Genomic DNA, 21372 nt, shown 5'->3' with positions numbered 1-21372 from the left:
TGTTCATCAATCAATCGATCAATCCACACATCCTCCCTCTCTCCCGTCTGTCCCGACCGGTTCCAGCCTCGGCATCGCGAGCTGCCGACCGCAGATGGAGACGGACAGGCAGAGAGGGGGCGAAGGCGTCACCCACAGAGGGAGGAGAGACGGAGGTTTGCAGCCAGATGAGGACAAAGTGGACCTCAGGGAGCGATTTAGGCTGGAAAGGGAGGACTGGAGGAGAGGAGGAGGAGAGGAGGCAGATTGGACCCCCGGGAGGAAGAGATATTGACCATCTGATTATTAGGTTTAATAAGCAATCAGAATAGCTTTTTAAGAAAGAGAGCAGATCAATGTGAGGAGCAGAAAGGCCAGAAGAATGAAGATTTACTCTGTTTACATCATGTTCTTCCTCCTGCATGTAGAAATGATGCAGCTCTGGGATTCACTCTCCATTCACTTATTGAATTTACATGAGCCACACATGGAAGCCGTTCAATCTTTTATAGATATTAATCGTAAGATGAACTTTGTCATCTTTGTTTCTAAAGCTTGGAAAACACGTCAGGAGAGATTATTTCTTTATTACTTCATCTGTAAATTAAGCTGCTGCTTCAGTTTTATAAACATCTTGTGAACCTGTTTGGGCGGAGCATGTAGTTTTCTGCACGACTCAGCAATAAAATCAAACCAATAATGACTGACGTGCATGAAGAGGTGTGCAGACGAGCATCTCGGATTGAGCAGATGAGCTACATCAGCAGAGGACCACACCCCGCCCCCGTCAGTTATTTAAACCCTGCAGCCCGTTACTGTGACCACGCACGGCCACTTCTAAAAGCTAAAGGTGGTCCAGCCTGCTACTGGTCATCTGTACGTATGCAAACCTACTGCTGCACAGAACTGCACCTCAGCTAATGAACGCAGCTTTCCACACCTTCAGCATGCCAATGGTCTCCACGTGTATTTTTAGCACTACTCCCATTATTCTGTCATCTTGTTAAGAGGCAGCGGGTTAACGGAGGCGATGAGCTGTAGTCTGTCTCGCTGGATGGAAACGTGTGCATTTGTGCTGACAGGCAGCTCAGGGGTGGGCGGGGTGAATGATGGGGCATATGGATGACTGGAGCAAACACACAGAGTGAGAACAGTTGGCACCGAGTGATCAATCATTCACACAAGCAGAGAGCGCCTCAGCTGTGAGCAGTAAACACAGTTTAAGATCAGTTTAAATGTGAGCTCGAGCTGAGAAAAAAAAGAAAAGGTTTACACTCACCTTTGTCGAACTCGTCTGGAATCTGTGAGGAGGAGCAGAAAGGAGGTGGTTACAAATCTGCTCTCATCAATCACGTCTGCTCATCAGAGCTGTGAGGGCAGCGTAAACATGCAGCTCCACATCGGTCTGCTTACTTACACGTGTGCTGATACACTGCAGAAAATAATTTTTATTTTCTGTTCATGACACAGACCTCAGGTCAGACAGGTACTGATCAGCTGATTATTAGCTAACAGGATTCAAATGAGATTTACTTATAAACAAAACAGCAAAAAGCTCAATAAAGTCTGAATAAAATACAATAAAATGCATTTATTTATCGGGACAAAATAAAACAGAGGTAAAAATAAATAAAAAAACTCAAGTATCACAGGTATAATGTATAATTACATTATATGACTTCTATGATTCATCTACAGCTTCATGACTTTTTCTGGGCGTAAAAACTACACAAAGATTTGTTTTTAAAAGTTCAATTTGAAATTGAACTTTTAAGAAGGACGAAGAAAATCTTTTTAGAGACAGAAGATAAGATGATGAAGAGAGATCTGAAGTCGGATCTGTGATGAAGCCCTCCCCCTGGTGGACATGCAGCGACACTGCAGTTACTACACTGGACCACAGGTACGCGTCACTGACTCCGTTGGACTTTGCTCACTTTAAGACTTTTAGGAGTTTATTCTGGAAATAAACACTCTGGGATTAGAGACACGAAACTTTACTGCAAAGTAAAAAAAGAATGACAGTGTGGGCTCTTCATGGCAATTTATTACTGATCTGTATGAGACAATAAAATCTCCGACTTGTATCCACCTTTGAAAGATTTTCCAGGGATGGCAAATAAATAACCGTCCTCACCTTCAAGGTTTAATCAGTGAATAAAGAAAAAAAATGAAATAACAATTAAACGTCTGATTTTATTTATATTAAGAGCTTTTTCTGTTTTCCTGGGAATAATCCTGATATTCAAACAGATTTCCAAGATTCCTACCAGCTGATGCTAGAAATGCACTTTATTATTTTAATTCGACTCTTTAATGATTTTAATGTAATTCTGATGGGCAGACCTGTGGGAAAAGGGTGGATGTGCATGAACCTCCTCTGGTGAAGCTCTTTTCTTTTTACAGAGTGGAGAAAATGGCTAATTAGAGGCGTGCAGATGCTCTCGTGCGGGGGTGAAGTGATGTCAGTGCAGAGGCGAGGAAGAGGCCGTTAAACCCTCATCGACACCTCGGTGCGACTGCAGAGCAGCCTGGGAGAGCGGGACGGGTTCCCACACTCCCCAAACTCGACGTGTCGAGGACAGAAAGTACAAAAACATCCCAGAACCTGAGCTGGCAAACGGAGACCACCGGCCGGACGGGATTCATCATTTAAACGTGTCGCGCTGGCAACAGAGAGCCCTCAAACACACACAACTCCACACAGACATCCAATAAAAGCAAAGCATTTCACTGCTCTAGTTTGTTTAACAGGCCAACCTGGCTGTGCAGGAACCTGCACGACTAGAACAGGAAGTCGTTTTCGGCGGTGGAGCTCACGTGTCTGAAACATCAGAACTATTTTTCTTTGTACAAACGTTTCATCCTTAGAAAACTGAGATCGGCCCGTTTATCCCAGCGGTGCCTCGTTTGTTCACACACGCCGGCTCAAACTTTATGCCCACAAATCAAACGAGTGTCATCAAGTCTGGGCTCGTGGATTTTTGTTTGTTGTCATTTATGGCCAAAACCACGCTGCCCTCACACATGCACTGACCGTGTCACCCCTCCACACACAGACTACACCAGCTACGAAGTTACGTCCAGCGGCGCAGAGCTTCCCTCGCTGCAGAGCAGAATGTTGTGCTTCTGAAAAACACCAACATCGTCCTAATGATGAGAACCTCTCATAACATTTATATCTGATATAACTGACGACCTCATGATTCCTTGAGTATGTAAAGACTTTACATTTTGTAGTTATGATAAAGTCATTATGAAGTCAAAGGTTATCATTTCGCCTGCATGACTTACAGCGTGCCAAACCCTGTAACAGGCCAACAGCTTGTTCTTCAGGGACACCGGGAGCTGTTCCTGGAAGAAGCCTCGGTGCTCACCACTTCTCCCAAAGCTGTCTGAGAGCTCCAGCAGGCGGCTGTTTGCTGCTCTTAATTCATTTGTGCTTCATTGGATTTTTACCCCGACGGCCGCCGAGCCGACCGTAACGTGTAAATCTGTTCACAGTGTGTCGTCTGAAGGGTTTCTCCTCCTGACAGCCAGGTCGTGTGACCTCACGAGGGGGGCAGGCTAGCAGGAAGGCGTGAGAAGTGTGCCTCGGCTTTGAAGCGGTCCGGCCCGCCTGCTGGCTCGACAGGATACAGCCGGAGGCTTTAATGTGAGAGAGCGGTCCTTACGGCGCAGCACGGAAAAGAGGCCGGCCTGCGGTTCCCGTGTCCTCGCGGCGCTGATTTTAGAACATTTACATCATACTGACCACAGTGTTAAATAACAGCAGAGGGTTCCCACAGGTCCGCTCACGTGTGAGACCTTGCATGCAGACAAACCACAAGGACGTCCACAAAAACCCTAAAAACAAACCTGTGCGTGTCAGCGTGAGCCGCGGTCAGCAGCAGGTTTCCCCACGCTGCTTAAACAGCCAACGCTCTGGTTTAAGAGTATTTTAGATGCACTTTCACAGATTTACTCTCACAAATATTCTCACACATTAACGGGGCCTCCATGTTACTCCTGCCATGTGCACTAACGCCCCCGAGCACCACCAGGGCGCTTTGTGCTGGGTTTCATGGTAAAGTTGGGCGATATCTAAAATTTTCCAGCAGATATTCATCAGTCCAATAAATGATGATAGGCGATATATTCGCGCAGGTGACTTTTTGATGGGCGGAGCAATGTTTGAATGGTTGAAAATTAACCCTGTCATGCATCAATCATGACAACCTCAATCAGGACTTTTTTCTTACGTATTTTTTTATTCATCTTTAGGCATGAAAAAAAGATTTTTGAACTTCTAAGAGGTTAGAGAAATTTACATTTTAATTTAAATAAGAATCTTTTTGTGCACCAACACTGGCTGTCCACTGTAGTGACCACCATGAAAGGGTTAAATGGACAGCTCAGGTGGACACAGTGCACGCTGGCTGTATCTAAATATCTGTCAAAGGAAATGATGTCGCATCATACTGTGGAAAAGGATCATCCGTTGGATTGCTGAAAACGTTTGGCGAACATGTGCTTCCAGGACGGAAATATTTAATAACATAAACAGCCCTGTTGCTCGTTTCACCACCGACCGCTTCTCTCAGCTTCAACCAGCATTATTGGCAACGACCGGTGAAAGGCTTAGCCGATCGGCAATAAATTCCAACCTGAACGTCCATCCCAAAGTTTTAATCGTTTCCTTTTGACAGTCCGGTCGGTTTCAGCAGACAAAGATACTGATGACGCCCCTCAGCCTCCTCACAGACACTGCTCACTCAAAAGTCCTCGGTGACTTTCTTCTCGAGTTACAGCATTCACAAGATTTTCAGAACACTTGACCTTTGACCTCGACATCACTGAGATTCAAACCTGTCTGAGATTTTCAGTAGATATTCCCCCCCCCCCACACCTTCAGTATTAATTTCACTCTCCTACGTCGCCTACCAAACTTAAAAACGTCTAAACAGCGAAGTGATCGTTTCATTTCATTACGTTTCTAGAAATGTGACATCGAGACGAATCACACCTGTGGTTTCAAACAGCAGGGAGATCAAACTTAAAACTGTGGAAAATAATTAAAACTTTATGACTAAAGAGCAGCTGACAGACACACACACACACACACACACACACACACACACACACACACACACACACACACACTCTCTCTCTTTCTGGGAAGTGTTTCCTGCATAAACACCTCTCCGAGCGCCGGCACACGCTGCCGTTAAATGCCCTGAAGACGACAGTTTGAGGATGAGGAGTTGGTAAGTGTTAGCGCAGACACACTGCAGAAGACGGGCGTCACGGCAACATGAGAAGTGTGCCGTCTGATTGGAGCTCCTGACAGGAAGTCAGGTGAGATAAGTGTGCCCTTTGAAGAGAGAAATCCTCTCGTGCCGGGACAAAGCGAGCTCATCCTTCCCACATCCACACCTCATCTCATCACAGCCGGCCTCAAACTGAAACTATCCTACCTGAGCAGACGGTCGATTCACTTCCTGTCAGTTAAAGCTTGCACGGTCAGGCAGATCAGATTCTGAATTACTAAATGTACGATTTCTAATATGGTAAAATACATAATCAGGGTAAAAGAATGAAACACACCAGTTTCCTCCCTTCCAGTTTGGATCGTAGCTGATCCTGAGGTGGATGATTCACACGGAGATAAAGCACGACGCCTGTGCTTCAGGTGTCCATCACTCTCTGCACCGAGCTGTCTCAGACGTCCCGAGGTAGACGACCCAGCTTTGCACCAGAACACCCCCCCCCCCATCTGTTTGCTTTTCATTTAAATTCAGCTTGAGCACATCTGTCTGTAAAAGGACACTTTAGAAAGCTGTAAGTGTGCAGTAATGAAGTGCAGAGCAAGTTTATGAGTCAACTGAAGACAAACGACTGAAGTTACTGCAGGCTTCAGTCTGGGGTCCTTTTCTCCGACGCTGATGTCCGCGGCCGGCTCTTCTGTTCCCGAGCTTCAAATACACACCGAGCAAACGACACGCTCACCTCTTTGTCACCAACAAAAGGATCCTAATGAGACTGAAGTGTGCCCTTTGAAGTGGCCATTAACGCCTCCAACAAAGATCCTGTCCCCAAAGACCAGCATCAAAGGAAACCGCAAAGCTCAAGCCAACCCCCACCACCCCCTCTAATCTGACAGCTTGATCCAAGTCTTCAGCTGTTATTACTTTCAAAATCACCATCAGCTCAGATCTGTCACACACAGACACTGCTGATGTCTCCAGATGCTAATAAACATCTGTTTCCATCAGTAAACACTGCCCTGTATCAGTTCACCACAGAAACACATCTGGCTTGCCTTTCAGCTGGTTAGCAGCAACTGAGCTGAGCAAAGTAAGAGCGAGGGGACGATCTTATTACCGAAACAAAGCAAAGCTTCTGCACTGGAAAGGCTGGTTATCTGAACACAAACATGTATAATCTGAAGGCGAGGGCTGGAGCTGCGCATGTTTAAAACGCTGATGCTGCTCTCGCAGCCTGCTGAACATCTGGATCACCGTCTGGCTGGAAGTGCAGGTCGTTGTCCTGCTCAATCCTGTTACAGTATGAAAGCGGACAAAAGGTGAGATAAGTGTGCTGCTTCCTCTCCCACAGCGACACCTCTCACCCCTCCATCACGCAGCGAGCTGTTAAGTGTGCTCCTCACGCGACAGATGCCTGATTTGAATCTGAACAGGTGACTTCACAATCAAACACCGTCGCCTTAAAGCATGAGCACGACCACATGTGTGTGTGTGTGTGTGTGTGTGTGTGTGTGTGTGAGACAGCAAAACTTACCGTGTTTCCTTGTTCATCCACCGAATTTGTGCCTAAAAAAGAAGAAAAATAAAACAGTTTATTGCCTCCCTCCATTCTCTTCCACTTATCCTGGACAGGTCACCAGTCTGTCACAGGGCTAACACGCAGACAACCATTCACACCTATGGGCACTTTAGAGCAGGGGTCCCCAATCCCAGTCCACAAGGGCCGGTGTCCCTGCAGGTTTTAGACGTGTCCTTGATCCATCACAGCTGATTTAAACGGCTAAACGACCTCCTCAACATGTCCTGAAGTTCTCCAGAGGCCTGGTAATGAACTAATCATGTGATTCAGGTGTGCTGACCCAGGGTGAGATCTAAAACCTGCAGGACACCGGCCCTTGTGGACTGGGATTGGGGACCCCTGCTTTAGAGTTACCAGTTAACCTGTCCCCACTAACTGCATGTGTTTGGACTGTGGGAGGAAGCCGGAGTAACTGGAGAGAACCCACAGTGTATCACCTGTTCAGGTTATTTACTAGATTTGAGGCAGGTGACACGCACACTTCACAATAATGCTTGAACCTTCCAGCAGAAATATTAGCAAACACAGAGAAATCAATATTTGAAAACACGCGTGAGTAAACAGACATCACTGGTTGTGGTCGAGCAAAAACATTTTCCCATGTTTTAAAAATAAATGAGAGACGAAAAAAAACAACCAAACCATCCAATAACCAACAAGCACCAACAGCAACATCTCATCTCCTCCCAGGATGTTCGCTTGTTAGAAATGGTTAAACCACTACACCGTGCAGTCGCTGTTACACACATTTAAAAGCTTCATTTATTACATTTCCAGGTAGGTGCCCTGCAGGTTAAAGGTCAGGTTTATACTCATCAGAAGCGAGCAGCTGTGGTTTGGGCTCTCTGATTTCTGTAAGCCTGAAAAGATGAAACTCAGCGGTATCGGTGTTTCCTGTTTCAGCTGCGTCTTCTCCTTTGTCTGCACCGACACCGAGGTCGTTTCTGAGTCAAGACTGCAGTGAGGCCTGGGCCCTCAGGTGCTAGCACACCGTCAGAGGCTGTGGTGGCTTCACGTGCTGCTGGTAATATCACACAGCGCCACCTCAGCCCCGACACAGGAAGAGAACAAGTCAGAACCAGAAGTTTTCAAACTGTCTCCCGCCGTATCTCTGAGCTTCTGTACAGACACGTCGTTACAGTCGTGGCTTCAGCACAGTGCTAACCTGCACACTGCACCAGGTTACCACAACCAGAAAAATGACTTGCACGAGCAGCTGGAGTGACCGAGGTGCAGGTGTTAAAGTGCTGTGATGGCATCACACACAGCACTAACTATGATGCTGATTATTATTATTAACTCAGCAGCTCTTACACGAGTCTGATCACTGTAATAACCTCCTTTCAACGAACCAATCACAGTCTTTACATATTTATGTTCATTTAAACCTTTGGTGCAGCCGCCCTGAGCCGAAAGCTACAAAGCACAAAGAAACACAGGAGAAACAGCAGGTTATAATCCTGAACATCTCCAGGTATGAGCCACAGAAAAGATGTACCATAAAATCTCTTCTGGCATTCTCACAGTGCAGCACAAATATTTCACAACTAAAGGAGAAAGTCAAAGTGGAAAAGGTGGAAAATCTCCAGGAGGAACGAACTTCAAAAGGATCCAAAATACGATCGAAAGCGTGGAATTAAAGACATAAAATCCCATTCCTGTGAAGACCGAGGTCACAGAGTCTGCCACGGTCTTCAAAACACGCAGACAAAAAGCAAATCAAAAATCTCCAATAACTTCATGAACGACTTGTTTCTGAAGAGGACGACTCCCCAAAGAAATCCTTCATCCTGTCCTCACCCGAGTCCGACTCCACAAATCAAAGATTACATTTCCATCCTCTCCTCCTCCTTAAACGGATCACTCTGGGTCCATTTTTCTACTCGCCAAACCTGTCAACAACACCCTTCACCATCCTCAGTCTGACTCTCCTCTGAAGGACAGGCTGCTAGCTCCACCCACCTGTCCCTGCAATCAGGGAGCCAAGTGTGAAAACACCAATCACACCCACCTTTCCATCAGAGGAAGTTCAGAGGCCCAGCGCGGCCAGAAATACAGATTATACCTGTTCTTTTGTTCTTTTGAAGATGGCTCAAAGAATAAAGCTGCATCTCCTGTTTGAAACGCCTGAAACTGACGTGTTTAAACCCAGCAGCAGAACCAAACATCTGATCCATGTTTCATCCGTGACCAACAACCACGTGCTGGGTTCATGTTTTCAAACAGGGGTATGTATAAAAGCGCCCGGCCGAAAAGCCCACGGTGATCTTTCCAGGAGTTTAATATTACTGACCCCCAGGGTAGCTGTGGCACATTTATTCCAACAAAACCCTCATTAAATTCTAAAGAGAAAAATACAGAGCTGCCCTGCATGCATAAACCCTCACAGCACACTCGCATGAAGGAAACAATAAAAACCCTCTCTTCCTTTGAAAATGCCACACCACACTAGACTCTGTCAACTATTAGTTTAAAAAAAAACGCTCCTAAAACCTTTTCAAGAATTTCTGTTTGTCCTCAAACAAATCTCTTCTTTTCTTTACATGGAAGGTTTGACATGATCAATCTGATCCAGTGGGAAACATCTGGATTACAGGCTTATTCTTGACTTTATTCCAGGGGTGGGGAACTCCAGGCCTCGAGGGCCAGTGTCCTGCAGGTTTTAGATGTGTCCTTGATCCATCACAGCTGACTGAAATGGCTAAATGACCTCCTCAACATGTCGTAACGTTCTCCAGAGGCCGGGTAATGAACTAATCATGTGATTCAAGTGTGTTGACCCAGAGGGTCCTGCAGATCTAAAACCTGCAGGACGCCGGCCCTCGAGGCCTGGAGTTTCCCACCCCTGATCTAACACATTTAAACTCTGCAGCTGTTGAATGTTTGTCAAGTTTCTGGATAGAAACCAGGTAGAAACAGCTTTGTGTCTACTGAAATTTATTTTCAGCTCCTTTGTCACATCACCCCTACAGAAAGAGGTTGAACTGGATTTGAACATAGAGACGTGCTGCTGAGCAAGCTGATTGGCTGACAGTGACCGTGTTTCCACCTGTGAAGCAAACCGGCTGAAACTGACTAAGTGAGGACGCCGTTTCAGGAGAGGCAGCAAAGTCTCTCGCTCTGAGTGCACAGGACGAAGCTTAAAGACTCACCGAATATATAAACGATGGCGACCGCGCCGCCGACTCCCATGAATCCGGCCAACCGTAGCACCATCTTCTTGGCGTAGGCCGTGTTCTCCTTCTGCTTCCTGTCCTCTGCCTTCTCGCCCTCCTTCTCGCCCTCCCTCTCGCCCTCCCCTCCCTCTGGAGGAGGCTGACCCTTAAACAAAAACAAGCGTTTCTGTTTGACTATGAACTAGCATTAATGAAATGTGCAGCACTGATGCGCTCACCTTCAGTCTGAACTGAGAGGAAAGCGTTAGAGACGTCAGCTTCATTCAGTTTAACACAAGGAAACGTTTTTGTGTCTCTTTTAAACAAACAAGCAAAAAACAAAAAAAAACTTTATTCCCAAAAACAGAATTTACAGAAACAATAAAAACTGACAGGAGGGGGTTTGGTGTGTATGCTGGCACAGTCGACAGAGTGTGGAGGAGAGCCGTGCAGGGCAGTAGAGGAGTGCTGCATAACAGCCTCCATCGTGCTCCTCGTGCATGTTTCTGAGCAGACTGTCAGAATCAGACCGCGTGCAGCAGGGCCCGTGCTCACAGCACAGTGCAGCAGAGGACAACAACCAACAGTCCAGCTCTGGTGGATGAGAGCAGGTTCACACTGAGCACAGGAGACAGATGAGAGTCTGGAGACGAACGTTATGATACCTTCAGGCTCATCCAGCATGACTGGTTTAGCTGGATAAAGTCCTCAAACCCAGTCTGAGACCTGATGCTGCTGCAGTAGGCCCTTGTGTAGCCGCAGTGTGTAGTCAAGTGTCTGAAAGATGACGACTCTGATGCTCCCCAGACTTGAACCCAAGGAGAACCTCAGGGAGGTTCATGCACCTGATGCTGCCAAACAGAACTGCAGACTGCAGCACGCACAGATGCACTGGTCCATGTCTGGGAGGAGATCACCCTCAAAACACCGTCCATCATCTCATCAGGAGCATGCCAAACTAACTGAAAAGGCATGGATGTGTGAATGTGTGCAAATGTTATACAGCATTTAAAACAACACAGACTGACAGAAACCAACATGGTCTCATGGAAGGCTGTTGATTTCCTTCATGTCCAATTAAATTCATGGATTTTAACAGATTTCAGCACTTTCTGTATCTGCTGCTGGGAAGAAGTGGAGTGGCAATTATTTAGTCTTTAACTAAAACCCTTATTACAGTTCGTCTGTAGATGTCACACTTTTATGTTTGGAGTCTGTGGGAAACACACTGTTAGGAGTCACGTGGTGGGTGGCTTCCTCCATGACCAGACACCACACTGAGCTGCACGGGGAGGAGGGTGGGGGTCTGCTCTGACCTTCAGAGCGAAACAAACCTCGGCTGTTAATGCGATTTATCCCGCAGATAAAATCAAGCTGTGGCACTGACAAACACACACACAGCTGCGGGTGAAGGGCAGGTAACCACAGCAGTGCCAGCTGCACTCACTGTCACACAGTTAGGGTTAACCCTAACCCTAACCCTAGGGTTACTGTTCAGAGGAACACACATTGTGAGGATACTCACGTGAGCCGGGCTCAGGTAAGCTGTGTTGCTACAGCCAGACTAGATAAACGCATGCTAACATTAGCATGCTAGCTAGTTAATGCCAGGTTCATTCATTCAGCAGACAGCTGAGCCCGCGTGGGGTGGTGCTGTCATAACGTCACATTTCTGAAGATCACGTGTGTCGCGACAAACACCACAAAACACACAGTTTAGTCCGTCTGGGCCCGCGTGGGTGAGGAAAATAACTTTATGTAAGCTAGCTGTCAGTCTGCGCTAAGGTTGGAAATGTTCGTTCATGAGTTGATTTACATCACCAGGGCAGCTCGTGATGGCGGGGTTTCACGGTCGGACCTACTACTTAATACAGTTACCCCCGTCGACGCCACTGAGTGCTGTTAAGGTTGTAAAATGAAGCGCACCTGAGTCGGCTGCTGTTGCTGCTGGAGTCTCTCCTGGAGGATCGCCTGAGCTAACCCGCCCGTCGCACTGCCCGCTGCGGCCGGCGGCTTGTCCGTGGACAGTGTCCGGATGACGTCCACCATGGCTGGGGCGGAGGCACCCGCCGCCGCGCTCCTGAGCCGGAGGAGGCCCCGGCTCGCCCGCAGACACATGGGGAGCACACACACAGCCGACATGTTGGAAAGTAGCACTACAGCTAACGCAAATGACGCGAGTAAGAAGGACAAAAGCACCCGATTGGCCGAGGCCCTGTGAGGGGCAGGCAGACGCCCCAATCAGAGGAGTGGAAAGCCACGTGGGGCGCTAGGATGGAGGGCCTTTTAGGATTGGCACCAATCAGAAGAAAGAGTGAGTCTGACCTTCGATTGCGACATTAACCCTCATATTCTCATCAAATATTACGTTTTACCACCAAGCGATATTTGCCTCAAGGAAATGGTTTGCATATGGCTGATGAGCAAGTGTTTGTGTCAGGCACTTTGTTTATTTATTGAATACATAAATGGCCCCTTGATAATGAAACTCTAGCGCCACCATCAGGTCAAACTTTTAATTTTAGATTTATTTTCTAATTATGTTTCTAATCAGGTGCTTCACCAGGGGATTTACCTCTGTATTTTGTTTTTGTTCTTTATTTTTCTCTCACTTTCTCTGTTTTTTAGTTTTCTTTTTCTAAACTTTTCTTTCTACTGTCTTTTCAGCTGCTGGCACTGTAGAGTCCCAGTGCTTACTGCCCAGATGCGTATCACATCTGGTAGGTGTGTTTCTTCAGGCTGAACCACTACCATAAAGCTCTACCAGTTAAAATAAAATTTGTTTGTTTGTGTTGTAGATCCGGACCGTGGTCCGCCTGTTAGCCTTCTCTGATCTATGGTATCAAAAATAAGGTGTCGTCAATAAGTCTTATCAGGAAGTCATTCTCAAGAAAAAAACAGCTCCAAATTTGTGATTTTCTAACTTGTCCACATTATCAGCCATGAGCAAAACAAGCCCCTAACACCCCTCTCCATGTTAAACCTTAAAGCTAGGCTGGAACTGAATTGCAAGAAATTGTAGGAAAACAAATAGTATTGCAAAAAGAAACTACTTACTTAAAAAGTCAATGAAGGAAGGGCAAAAATTATGGTGATACTGACAGTAATGGGCAGTAAACTGAAGTACTGTCCTGCTGCACCAGGGTGGAGTCAGTCATGCTCCAGAAGAGACTGAGCGCAAAGTCCGAGCAGATTCATCAGCACGTCTAAATTTCAGGTGGAACGTAAAGCCACGTTCTTTTCAAACATTAGTATTTGATCCATCTGCTGACACTGTAGTGCCCCTTCCCTGTATACATAATAGATACACATGTCTATAAAATCACCAAATCATCACGTCAGATTTGACTCACCTGCAATTTGCTGAAAACATTTCAAAATGAGTTGAAATTAGTAAAACATTTGAAGATATGTGGGGTTATGAAACTTAATTATTTTAGCTTTTATTATTATAAAGAGACACCGACTTAAATATTAAAACATAGCTTCCAGTTAGGTTCTATAAATCATTAGCCATTGATTAATTAATAAAAATTAAGAAATACATGCTTATATACGCTGCTTAATTGTTTATGTGTGTTATTTGTGCAAGAATTTACAAAACTACTACTAATAATAATACATTTTATTTATAGGCGCCTTTAAGACCCTCAAGGTCACTTTACAATAGCGCAAGAACAATAGAAGCAGTAAAATATAATAAGCACAATAAAATATAGAGAAAAGGTAAAAGGTTAAAAAAAAGAAAAGGGAAAAAAAAGATGCAAACTATCAAAGAAAATTTCACAATCTGTATTTTTCACTGTTGGTGGAATCTTAAGTACCTGGAGAGAACATGCAAGATGCAAAAAAATAAAAAAAAAATCAGCCTCAAATTTACCCTAACTATAAAAATATTAGTGTTTACTCTGATATAACAGCTGGATTGATTTAGATTATGAGATAGGTGAGAAGAGGGAAATCTAAGATGCTTGGAAAGACCTATCTTATGTCTAAGTCTATGTTTAAGTCTATCTTATGGCCAACCTCTGGCTGTATCTTGGACCTGGAAAATGGCGCCACGTTCCCACAATACATTGTGGCGTGATGTCAACTCCAAAGCCCTATTGGTGGAGAGTCCTGGATTGTGAAGTCCTATTGGGAGTGTTCCTAAGAGGTTTCATTGACCCACTATTGATCATGTGCCTCATCACATCAACCAAGTGTGAAAACAGGTGTGGGTCACTATCAGAGGTTTTGGGTGAACCCATTGTGAGAGCTTGCTGAGGTCAAATGGCCCCAGGATGTGAGTGGGTGTTAAGGCGTCTGGGAAGGCTCTCAAAACTGGATTATAAATGACAGACAGTTAGCGTCGTAAGCCCCGCCCTCCGTTCAAAGATGGTCGTTCACAGTGGACATAGATGCTTCTTTGTGAACTGGTTTAGATTTCTGGATTCCTTTGGAGAGTTAACCCCTGCGTATTAGCTTAAAACGCTACAAAGGGCCAAGAATAAAGGAGGACAAGATCTACCTAACTTCCAACACTACTTCTTAGCCAACAGGCTACAATTCATCCCAGGTTGCCTAAATCACAGCCACTTAGATGAACCCTAGCTAGACACAGAACAGGCACTATGCAATATAAATAGAGACCTCAGACCTACCATTCATTAGCTCAAACATCAAATACGATGTATGCAAAAGCATCAACATCAGCTGCTCTCTGACAGCATGGTGTCTTCATTCATCCCAAGCAAACGTGCACCCATCTGGAACAACCCTGACATACTACAGAACAATAATATGATTAACTTCACAGTCTGGAGTCGTAAAGGAATTAAATACTTGGAAGATATATTCGAAGGAACAGACTTTATTCCATTTGACAGATTAGTTATACAATACATGATTAACAAGAATAGATTTTTAGAATATCAACAAATTAAGTCTATAGTAAAAAAGAAATTAAAGCCTAATCAAACGCCATCAAGTGTGGTACAAATTCTTTTACATCCCTGGGTACAGTTAATAAAATAATACATAGAGTGCACTATACAGATCAATGGATGTTCAGGATGGGTTTTACGTCTTCTAACAACTGTTCGCACTGTAAAGGCAATACGCCTAAAAATTACATCCATGCTCGTAGGTTCTGGTGCTGGATATGCGAAGACTTATCAAAGTTTTTTGAAATGTAACATTCCAGCCTCCCCTTCAGTTTGCTTTTCGGGTCATTTAGATGATGTCACTGTGGAGATGATTACAGTCCACATGGCTCTCGCTGCCTTATCCATTGCTAAGAAGACTGTCCTCATGAAATGGAAAATAAAAATCATTTTAAGTTTAACCAATGTAGAGACCGTTTGTTGGACTATTGCCAGACAGGAATCAAATAAACAAACAAAAAATAGATTCTGGGAAGAGACAATGGAGTAAAAGTCAAATGCTCTGGACCTCCTCTCTCAGAGACAAACGACTGCCACGACCAGGCACTAACACTTTTTATTATGGGTGATAAACAGGATACTAAAACAGATTAAGGTGCCCTTAGGTCTGATCTCAGCTCATGTTTCTCCTTCTGCAACTTTCTGGGCATCTCCTTATTTGGAGTCACTGCTTCACCCATCACCATGGCAACCACCTCCTACCCTCCAGTCAGATCTGCATAAAGGAGTGTATGGTGCATACCATCGCCTAACAACTGATTTATCACCTTAGCTATATTCCACAGAGAGGAATGCTTCTCTCTGCTCATGTCTGTTAGCATCAGAGTGAATCCTGTGTGCAGTAAAAGACAAAACACAAATATGTGGTGCTAATTATGCGACATTAGCCTTACAAGATAAAAATTAATCCCAACACGTGTCTTTAGTTGCTCACAGGTTCTTGCACTTACAAATTGGTTCAGTTTTGGTTGCTGTATGTTTTGAAATTTTACATTTACATTTTTCTTTACTTTAAATAGTAATGAATTTATTATAATGATGCATTAAAAAACTGCATCAACTCTATGCCTTGAAAGCAGTCAGCTGACTTTTTCTATTTAGCTTTTAAAATTTTTAATGTATTTTTTCTATTAAAGATTTTACTATTATTATAATATGGAGGTAATTTCCTGCCAGATATGGAGGTCTCCCACTGTAGTTGTTTGATTTTGAAATGTGATGTCATGGTCCTCCAATTCTCCCTGGGTTCCTGTCAGTGCTTGTTATTGTGTGTCCCTCTCTCCCTCCCATCCTCACTCCTTTCCGCCTGGGTGGTGTTGCATTGCAGATTTCCACCTTCGGCCAACGCACCTGCTGGCAATCAACTCACCTGCTGCTCATCATCCCCATCAGACTGGTCACTACGGCGGCTGAGTTGTGGTCATCGCTGGCTCGTGTAGCCCCAGCTGTCACAGTTTCTCTTCTCCCTGGTGCAGACCTTCCTTGATCCCTCCCTGTTTCCCTTGGACCCTGTTGAGCGAGTGTATTCATGAGTGAGCGTCAGCGTGGAGTGCAAGTTTGGTCATGTAAGTGACTGACTTTGTGAAGACAGGAGTTTGGGCGTGTTTCCCTTCTCTGGATTCTATGGAGCTCCTGTTCCCTTCACCATTGTATATAGCAGCTGGTGTCACTTAAATAAACTCACCTTTATTGTGAACATTCAGAGACCCGCGTTTGAGTCCTGTCAATCATCTTGACATGTGAATGGGCAGATTGAAGGCTCAGTCTGAAAGCCCAGAAACAACCTCCATAAAGTAGCTCTGCTTTTGTCACTGTGGACTGCTACCAGTATTATTTGTGTCACAGTAAATATTCAAATTTTCTTTAGATTTCTCTGTTTTCCAAGCATATCAGTGACATATCAGCAAATCAGTTCTCTCTTTGTGGCACTGTTAGCTAAAAGTTAATAAATTAACACAGGGTGTTATTCTGAGGTTTTTTAATTTTTCCCCCTTTTTGATACAATGTAGTGACAGACATTAAAATGAAGCATAATCTTACAAATTTAAAGGAAGGAGATGATGAAGAATTCAGAACTGATGAAAAATGGCAGGAGTAACTGTTAGGTAAATCACATTGGCTGGTAAAAGCAAAGAGAAGTTCCTTCAGTGGGCTGGTTTCAGTCATTATGCAAATGTACTGTTTATAAGATTGAAACCTGCAGTCAGCTGAGACTGAAGAAGTCACCTGGATGAGTGATGAAACGTTTCTCCCACTGAAAACGCTACTTCCAGATGAACAGAATCAACCATTTGGAGATCTGCTTACCTGGATGACTGAGCATCAAGACAAAGAGAAGTTAACCTTTATTTAGTGATATGACCAAATAGCAAAATGGACTTTTTGGGAGGAAGTCTGCAGAATTGAACCAAAAGCAATCTGGAATTCTTCTTCCCCTTCGGTTTTTTTTTTTTTTTTTTTGCAAATTTTTGTTCAGGCAAACGTGTTGAAAGAAGCCTTTAACTGTCAAAATTCTTGTTTTGGACCTCTAATAAAATCAGTCATGTCTGATAGCTTTTCTGATATTGCTAAAAACCAAATTTGCTACCCTCTTCACTCATTTGGATGAGCAATTTAGGTTCTCACCACAGTGAGGACGCTGGTAGGTCAACACTTGGAATATCCCTAACACTTATATGAAGGAACAAATAGAAGAGCCATAAATATCTCTTTATCATAGTTCAATAAGTTTAAAGTGATTTGTCTTTGAAAGCTTTGTTGTAGCTTTACTCTTTTTTCAATATAGTGTATTCAAAGTTCCAATTTTCAAATGGGTTCAAATGGAGCGTTCCAACATATACACCAAATTTGACAATTGTCTTATTTAACCTGTTTGTCTGAAACAGGTCTCTACCTGTATAAAGAAAGGTTAAATAAAATAAAATTGACTTCATTCAAACAAAAGCATACAACATCACTCTCAAACTGAGATTTTGAAATTTAGCATTAGTCCACTTTGTTTTTTTCCCTCCTTTCTTTCAGCTCAATCTTCAATATGCTTTGTCCACTATCCCTCCTGACATATTCAAACCATCTCAGCATTGCCTCTTTATTTGTCACTTGGGTTTGGTAAAAACAAACAAACAAGCAAACAAAAAAAAACTATTCAAGTACAATACAGATAGCTGAAAATTCTACTGTACTGAAAAGTACAGTAGTCATACCTGGGTCCTGGGTTAGCAACCAGACAAAAACATTCAAAAAGTCCTAGGAGTGAAGGGAACAGTTTACCCAGCCCAGGATAGGGTTACCACCCTGGAGCCAGGTCCGGGGAGGGGGCCTGGGGGCGAACGTCTGGCAGCTGGGCCTTAGTCCACGGGGCCCGCCCAGTCCAATAAATGGACATTAGCCCAGACTCCTGTAGGCCCATCACCAGCAGGAAGCACTCTAAGGGTCGGGTGCAGTGTGTGCTGGGCAGCTGCCAGGGGATTCTCACAAACCATCAACCAACATGTTGCAGGGTGGAACCTCTTGACCGGGGTGGTGTTTTCCATCTTCAAGAAGCGGGGACCCGAGAGCATGCTCCAACTATAGGGGGGAATCACACTGCTCGGCCAGAGTTCGTCCATTAGTCGAATGTTGGATACCGGAGGAACAATGTGGTTTTCATCCTGGTCGTGGAACGCTGGCCCTGCTCTTCACGCTCTTGAGGATACTTGAGGGTGCATGGGAGTTTGCCCAGCCAGTCTACACGTGTTTTGTGTACTTGGAAAAGGTATTCAACTGTGTCCCTCTGAGTGTTCTGTGGGAGGTTCTTCGAGAGTATTCGGGTGTCTGGCACACTGATGGGGGCCATTTGATCCTTATACAACTTTTGCAAGAGCTTGTAATAGGTCATACTCATTTCCAGTGGGGTTTGGACTCTGCCAAATCTGTTCTTTGTCACTGATTCAGATTATTTGTACAGAATTTCAAGGAATAGCCAGGTGGTGGGAGGTTTCCACTGGGACTGCCTGAGAATTTCATCTCTGCTTTTCGCAGATAATATGGTTCTGTTGGCTTTATCAGGTGGTGGCCTCCAGTTCACACTGGAGAAATTCTCACGCCAGTGTAAAGCAGCGGGAATGACAATCAGCACCTCCAAATCTGAGGCCATGGTCTTCAGCAGAAAAAAGGGTGAAGTGCCCACTCCAGGTCAGGGACCTGGAATCTCCTCCCCAAGTGGAGGAGTTTAAGTATCTCTGGGTTTTCTTCACAAGTAAGGGAAGAAGATGGATTGGTGCAGCGTCTGCAGTGATACGGACGCTGTACAGGTCTGTCTATAAACTGTTGTCGAACAGATCCTGACTCAAGAGTCTGGATCACTGTATCACAGGACAGAATCTTATTTTGATTTCTTTTGAAGGAATAGCTGGACTATAAGAAATTTCAGAGTCATTATTTTGAATATGAATCTGTCATGATGGAGCAGGATAGACTCACGCACAGACTGCGAATCACAATAAACAGTTCCTTATTAACACAACTCCAAGTGCACCATATACAAGTGGGGAAAAGGGGGTCCAGGGATCCCAGGGGTCCACTGCCGGTCCGCTCACTCCACATGGAAATCCTCCTCCTTCTACATGCCACACTTAAACTGCCACACTCACGTACAGGTTCTGGGAAACAGGGTCTCAAGACGGGGGCAAGGAGAATCTATATACAGGGTCAAGGTATTTAATACTAAGAAACCATGAATAGAACTCGAAATGTTGGAAAGGCCAGAATTACACTAAGGAGTGTTACACAATAGTCCAGCGACGAAGGTCTCATAGCCACTGCCTTAAGAAGTGGCAGACAGACAGGTTGATGAATCACAGGTGAGTAATTACTTGCAGGTGTGAGGACCGAAAGCAGGAGCCCATGATGAACTCCACCCAGGCAAACCGTTGCGAGCAGGAAGGAGAGAGAGCGAGAGAAACCAGAACAAACACATGTAGCCTGACTGGGCCGACTGGGCAGACACAGGGACCATGACAGTATGCTACTCAAGCAAAATAACAGAAACAAAAGAGTTGTGTTGTCATGGTCCTCCTGGATGTCCCCTGTCCCCTCTCCCTCTGGTTTTTCTTTCTTTTTCTATCTGTCTGTGCTGTGTGGGTGCACTAACCACACCCTGTGTTTTAGAAGCGGATCTTCTGCCTACTCCAGCCAGACTGGGCACACCTGGGTACCTGAGGTGATTACCCCACCTGTTTCTGAACTTGTGATCTGCCGCTCCCTACTGAGGCTTGAGGAAGACATCCATTTGATGCCAGACTGTTAATAAAGACCTGTTAGTGAGATTGGTGTCTCAGTATGGAAATGTCTTGATGCACGCTCAATCATCCAGGTAAGGAAATCCCAAAAAGTTGATTCTGTTCATCTGGAGTATGGAAATGTTTGTCTGCTTTTTCTGTGAGAGACTGCAACTTACCTTCTGCTTCTTTCTGTGCCGATATCTAGACCTGGGGTGTGAGTAAAAAGGAGGATTAAGGATCTGTTAAACTGGCGGAGTGTCGTAACTGAGGAGTTATGGCTCAGACGGCTTGAATGTTCTGCTATCGCTGGCAACTTGATGTTCTAATTGTAAAAAGACAAAATTGCACTGAACTTGGATTCTGAGTCTGTGTTTTCAGTCAGAAAACCTCAAACATGACAGGTATAGTACATGTACATGTTAAAACAGGAGTTTGCAGTGTAACTAATCAACTATGTGTTTTATAAAACATGTTAGTGAAATTATAGTCAAGGTCCTAAACCTGTTTTTTTTTTTTTTGTTTTGTTTTGTTTTTTTGTGTGATAAACTTCTTCAAATTTAAAATTGTATTCAATTTTGGTTATTGTTATTGTGTCCACTTGTAAATAACATTTACGTTGTGCAAGTCTTACTTATATTTCACTTTTTCTTTGTCATGCCACCTTTGTGTTGAACTGAATTTGGGTTTTTAGCCCTTGTTGTTTATTTTTCTTGTCCTGGAGCTTCTAAATTATTCATTTTTGTCTTGAGACTTCTTTAAAGCTCTTATAATTCTGCACCCTGCAAGCTTCTCCTTTTACTACATTTCCGTTAACATTTGACACTACTCAACAATTCTGTTTCTACTTGCTCTTGCTGGACTGGTTTGACAAGGTGTTAGAACTCGAGGGGCATAAGTAGCGTTTCTAATGCTGTTTGAATCTAACGTACTACTTTTGCAACTATCCCACTCAGATAAGTTTCCTTAGAAGTGCAGTATGCAGATGATCTGATGGATCCAAAAATGAATAACTCCAGTAAGTCCTATTATTTTCTTTTTCATATTTATTGGTTGTTTTTTTGTTTTGTTTTTTGAGGGCTTTTAATAATAAAATGAATAATTAAAATAATCTTCAACCTGAGTGCTAATTTAGTTTTCTTTTCGCTCTTAGGTTCATCCTCTAACAAGAAAAGGTAATCCCATGTTTACATCGTGCTTTCATTCCCTTAAACACATTTCTCATGTACT

General features: G+C 44.2%; 1 protein-coding gene and 2 long non-coding RNA genes across 4 annotated transcripts in view; 2 read left to right on the top strand and 1 right to left on the bottom strand.

Annotated features, from left to right (window-relative positions):
- The window catches only part of timm50 (translocase of inner mitochondrial membrane 50 homolog (S. cerevisiae)), a 29230-nt gene extending 17031 nt beyond the window's left edge, over positions 1–12199 (bottom strand). Inside the window, exons 1-4 of one of the 2 annotated variants that reach the window (XM_085379309.1) lie at positions 11886–12199; positions 9957–10119; positions 6760–6791; positions 1259–1280 (exon numbers count right to left, since the gene is read on the bottom strand). In XM_085379309.1, coding sequence (XP_085235435.1) covers positions 1259–1280; positions 6760–6791; positions 9957–10119; positions 11886–12101 — 433 coding nt within the window. In that variant the 5' untranslated portion in view covers positions 12102–12199. Of the gene's footprint in view, positions 1–1258; positions 1281–6759; positions 6792–9956; positions 10126–11885 lie in introns of both variants that reach the window. The other variant, XM_085379308.1, reaches the window with a different exon arrangement.
- LOC146654746 (uncharacterized) lies at positions 12136–17406 on the top strand. Its single transcript, XR_014907136.1, has 3 exons — positions 12136–12273; positions 12627–12679; positions 16212–17406. It is a non-coding gene; the product is annotated as an uncharacterized LOC146654746 (long non-coding RNA).
- A 2290-nt stretch (positions 17407–19696) lies between these two features.
- Positions 19697–21169, top strand: LOC146654745 (uncharacterized). The gene is made up of 3 exons (XR_014907149.1): positions 19697–20237; positions 20351–20546; positions 21099–21169. It is a non-coding gene; the product is annotated as an uncharacterized LOC146654745 (long non-coding RNA).
- Positions 21170–21372: the final 203 nt, after the last annotated feature.

This window comes from Rhamphochromis longiceps, linkage group LG14 (genome assembly GCF_057381845.1).
Source record: "Rhamphochromis longiceps isolate RC_006_pf linkage group LG14, R_longiceps_female_GT1.1, whole genome shotgun sequence".
In the NCBI taxonomy this organism is placed as follows: domain Eukaryota; kingdom Metazoa; phylum Chordata; class Actinopteri; order Cichliformes; family Cichlidae; genus Rhamphochromis; species Rhamphochromis longiceps.
This window is presented reverse-complemented; position numbering and strand designations above follow the sequence as displayed.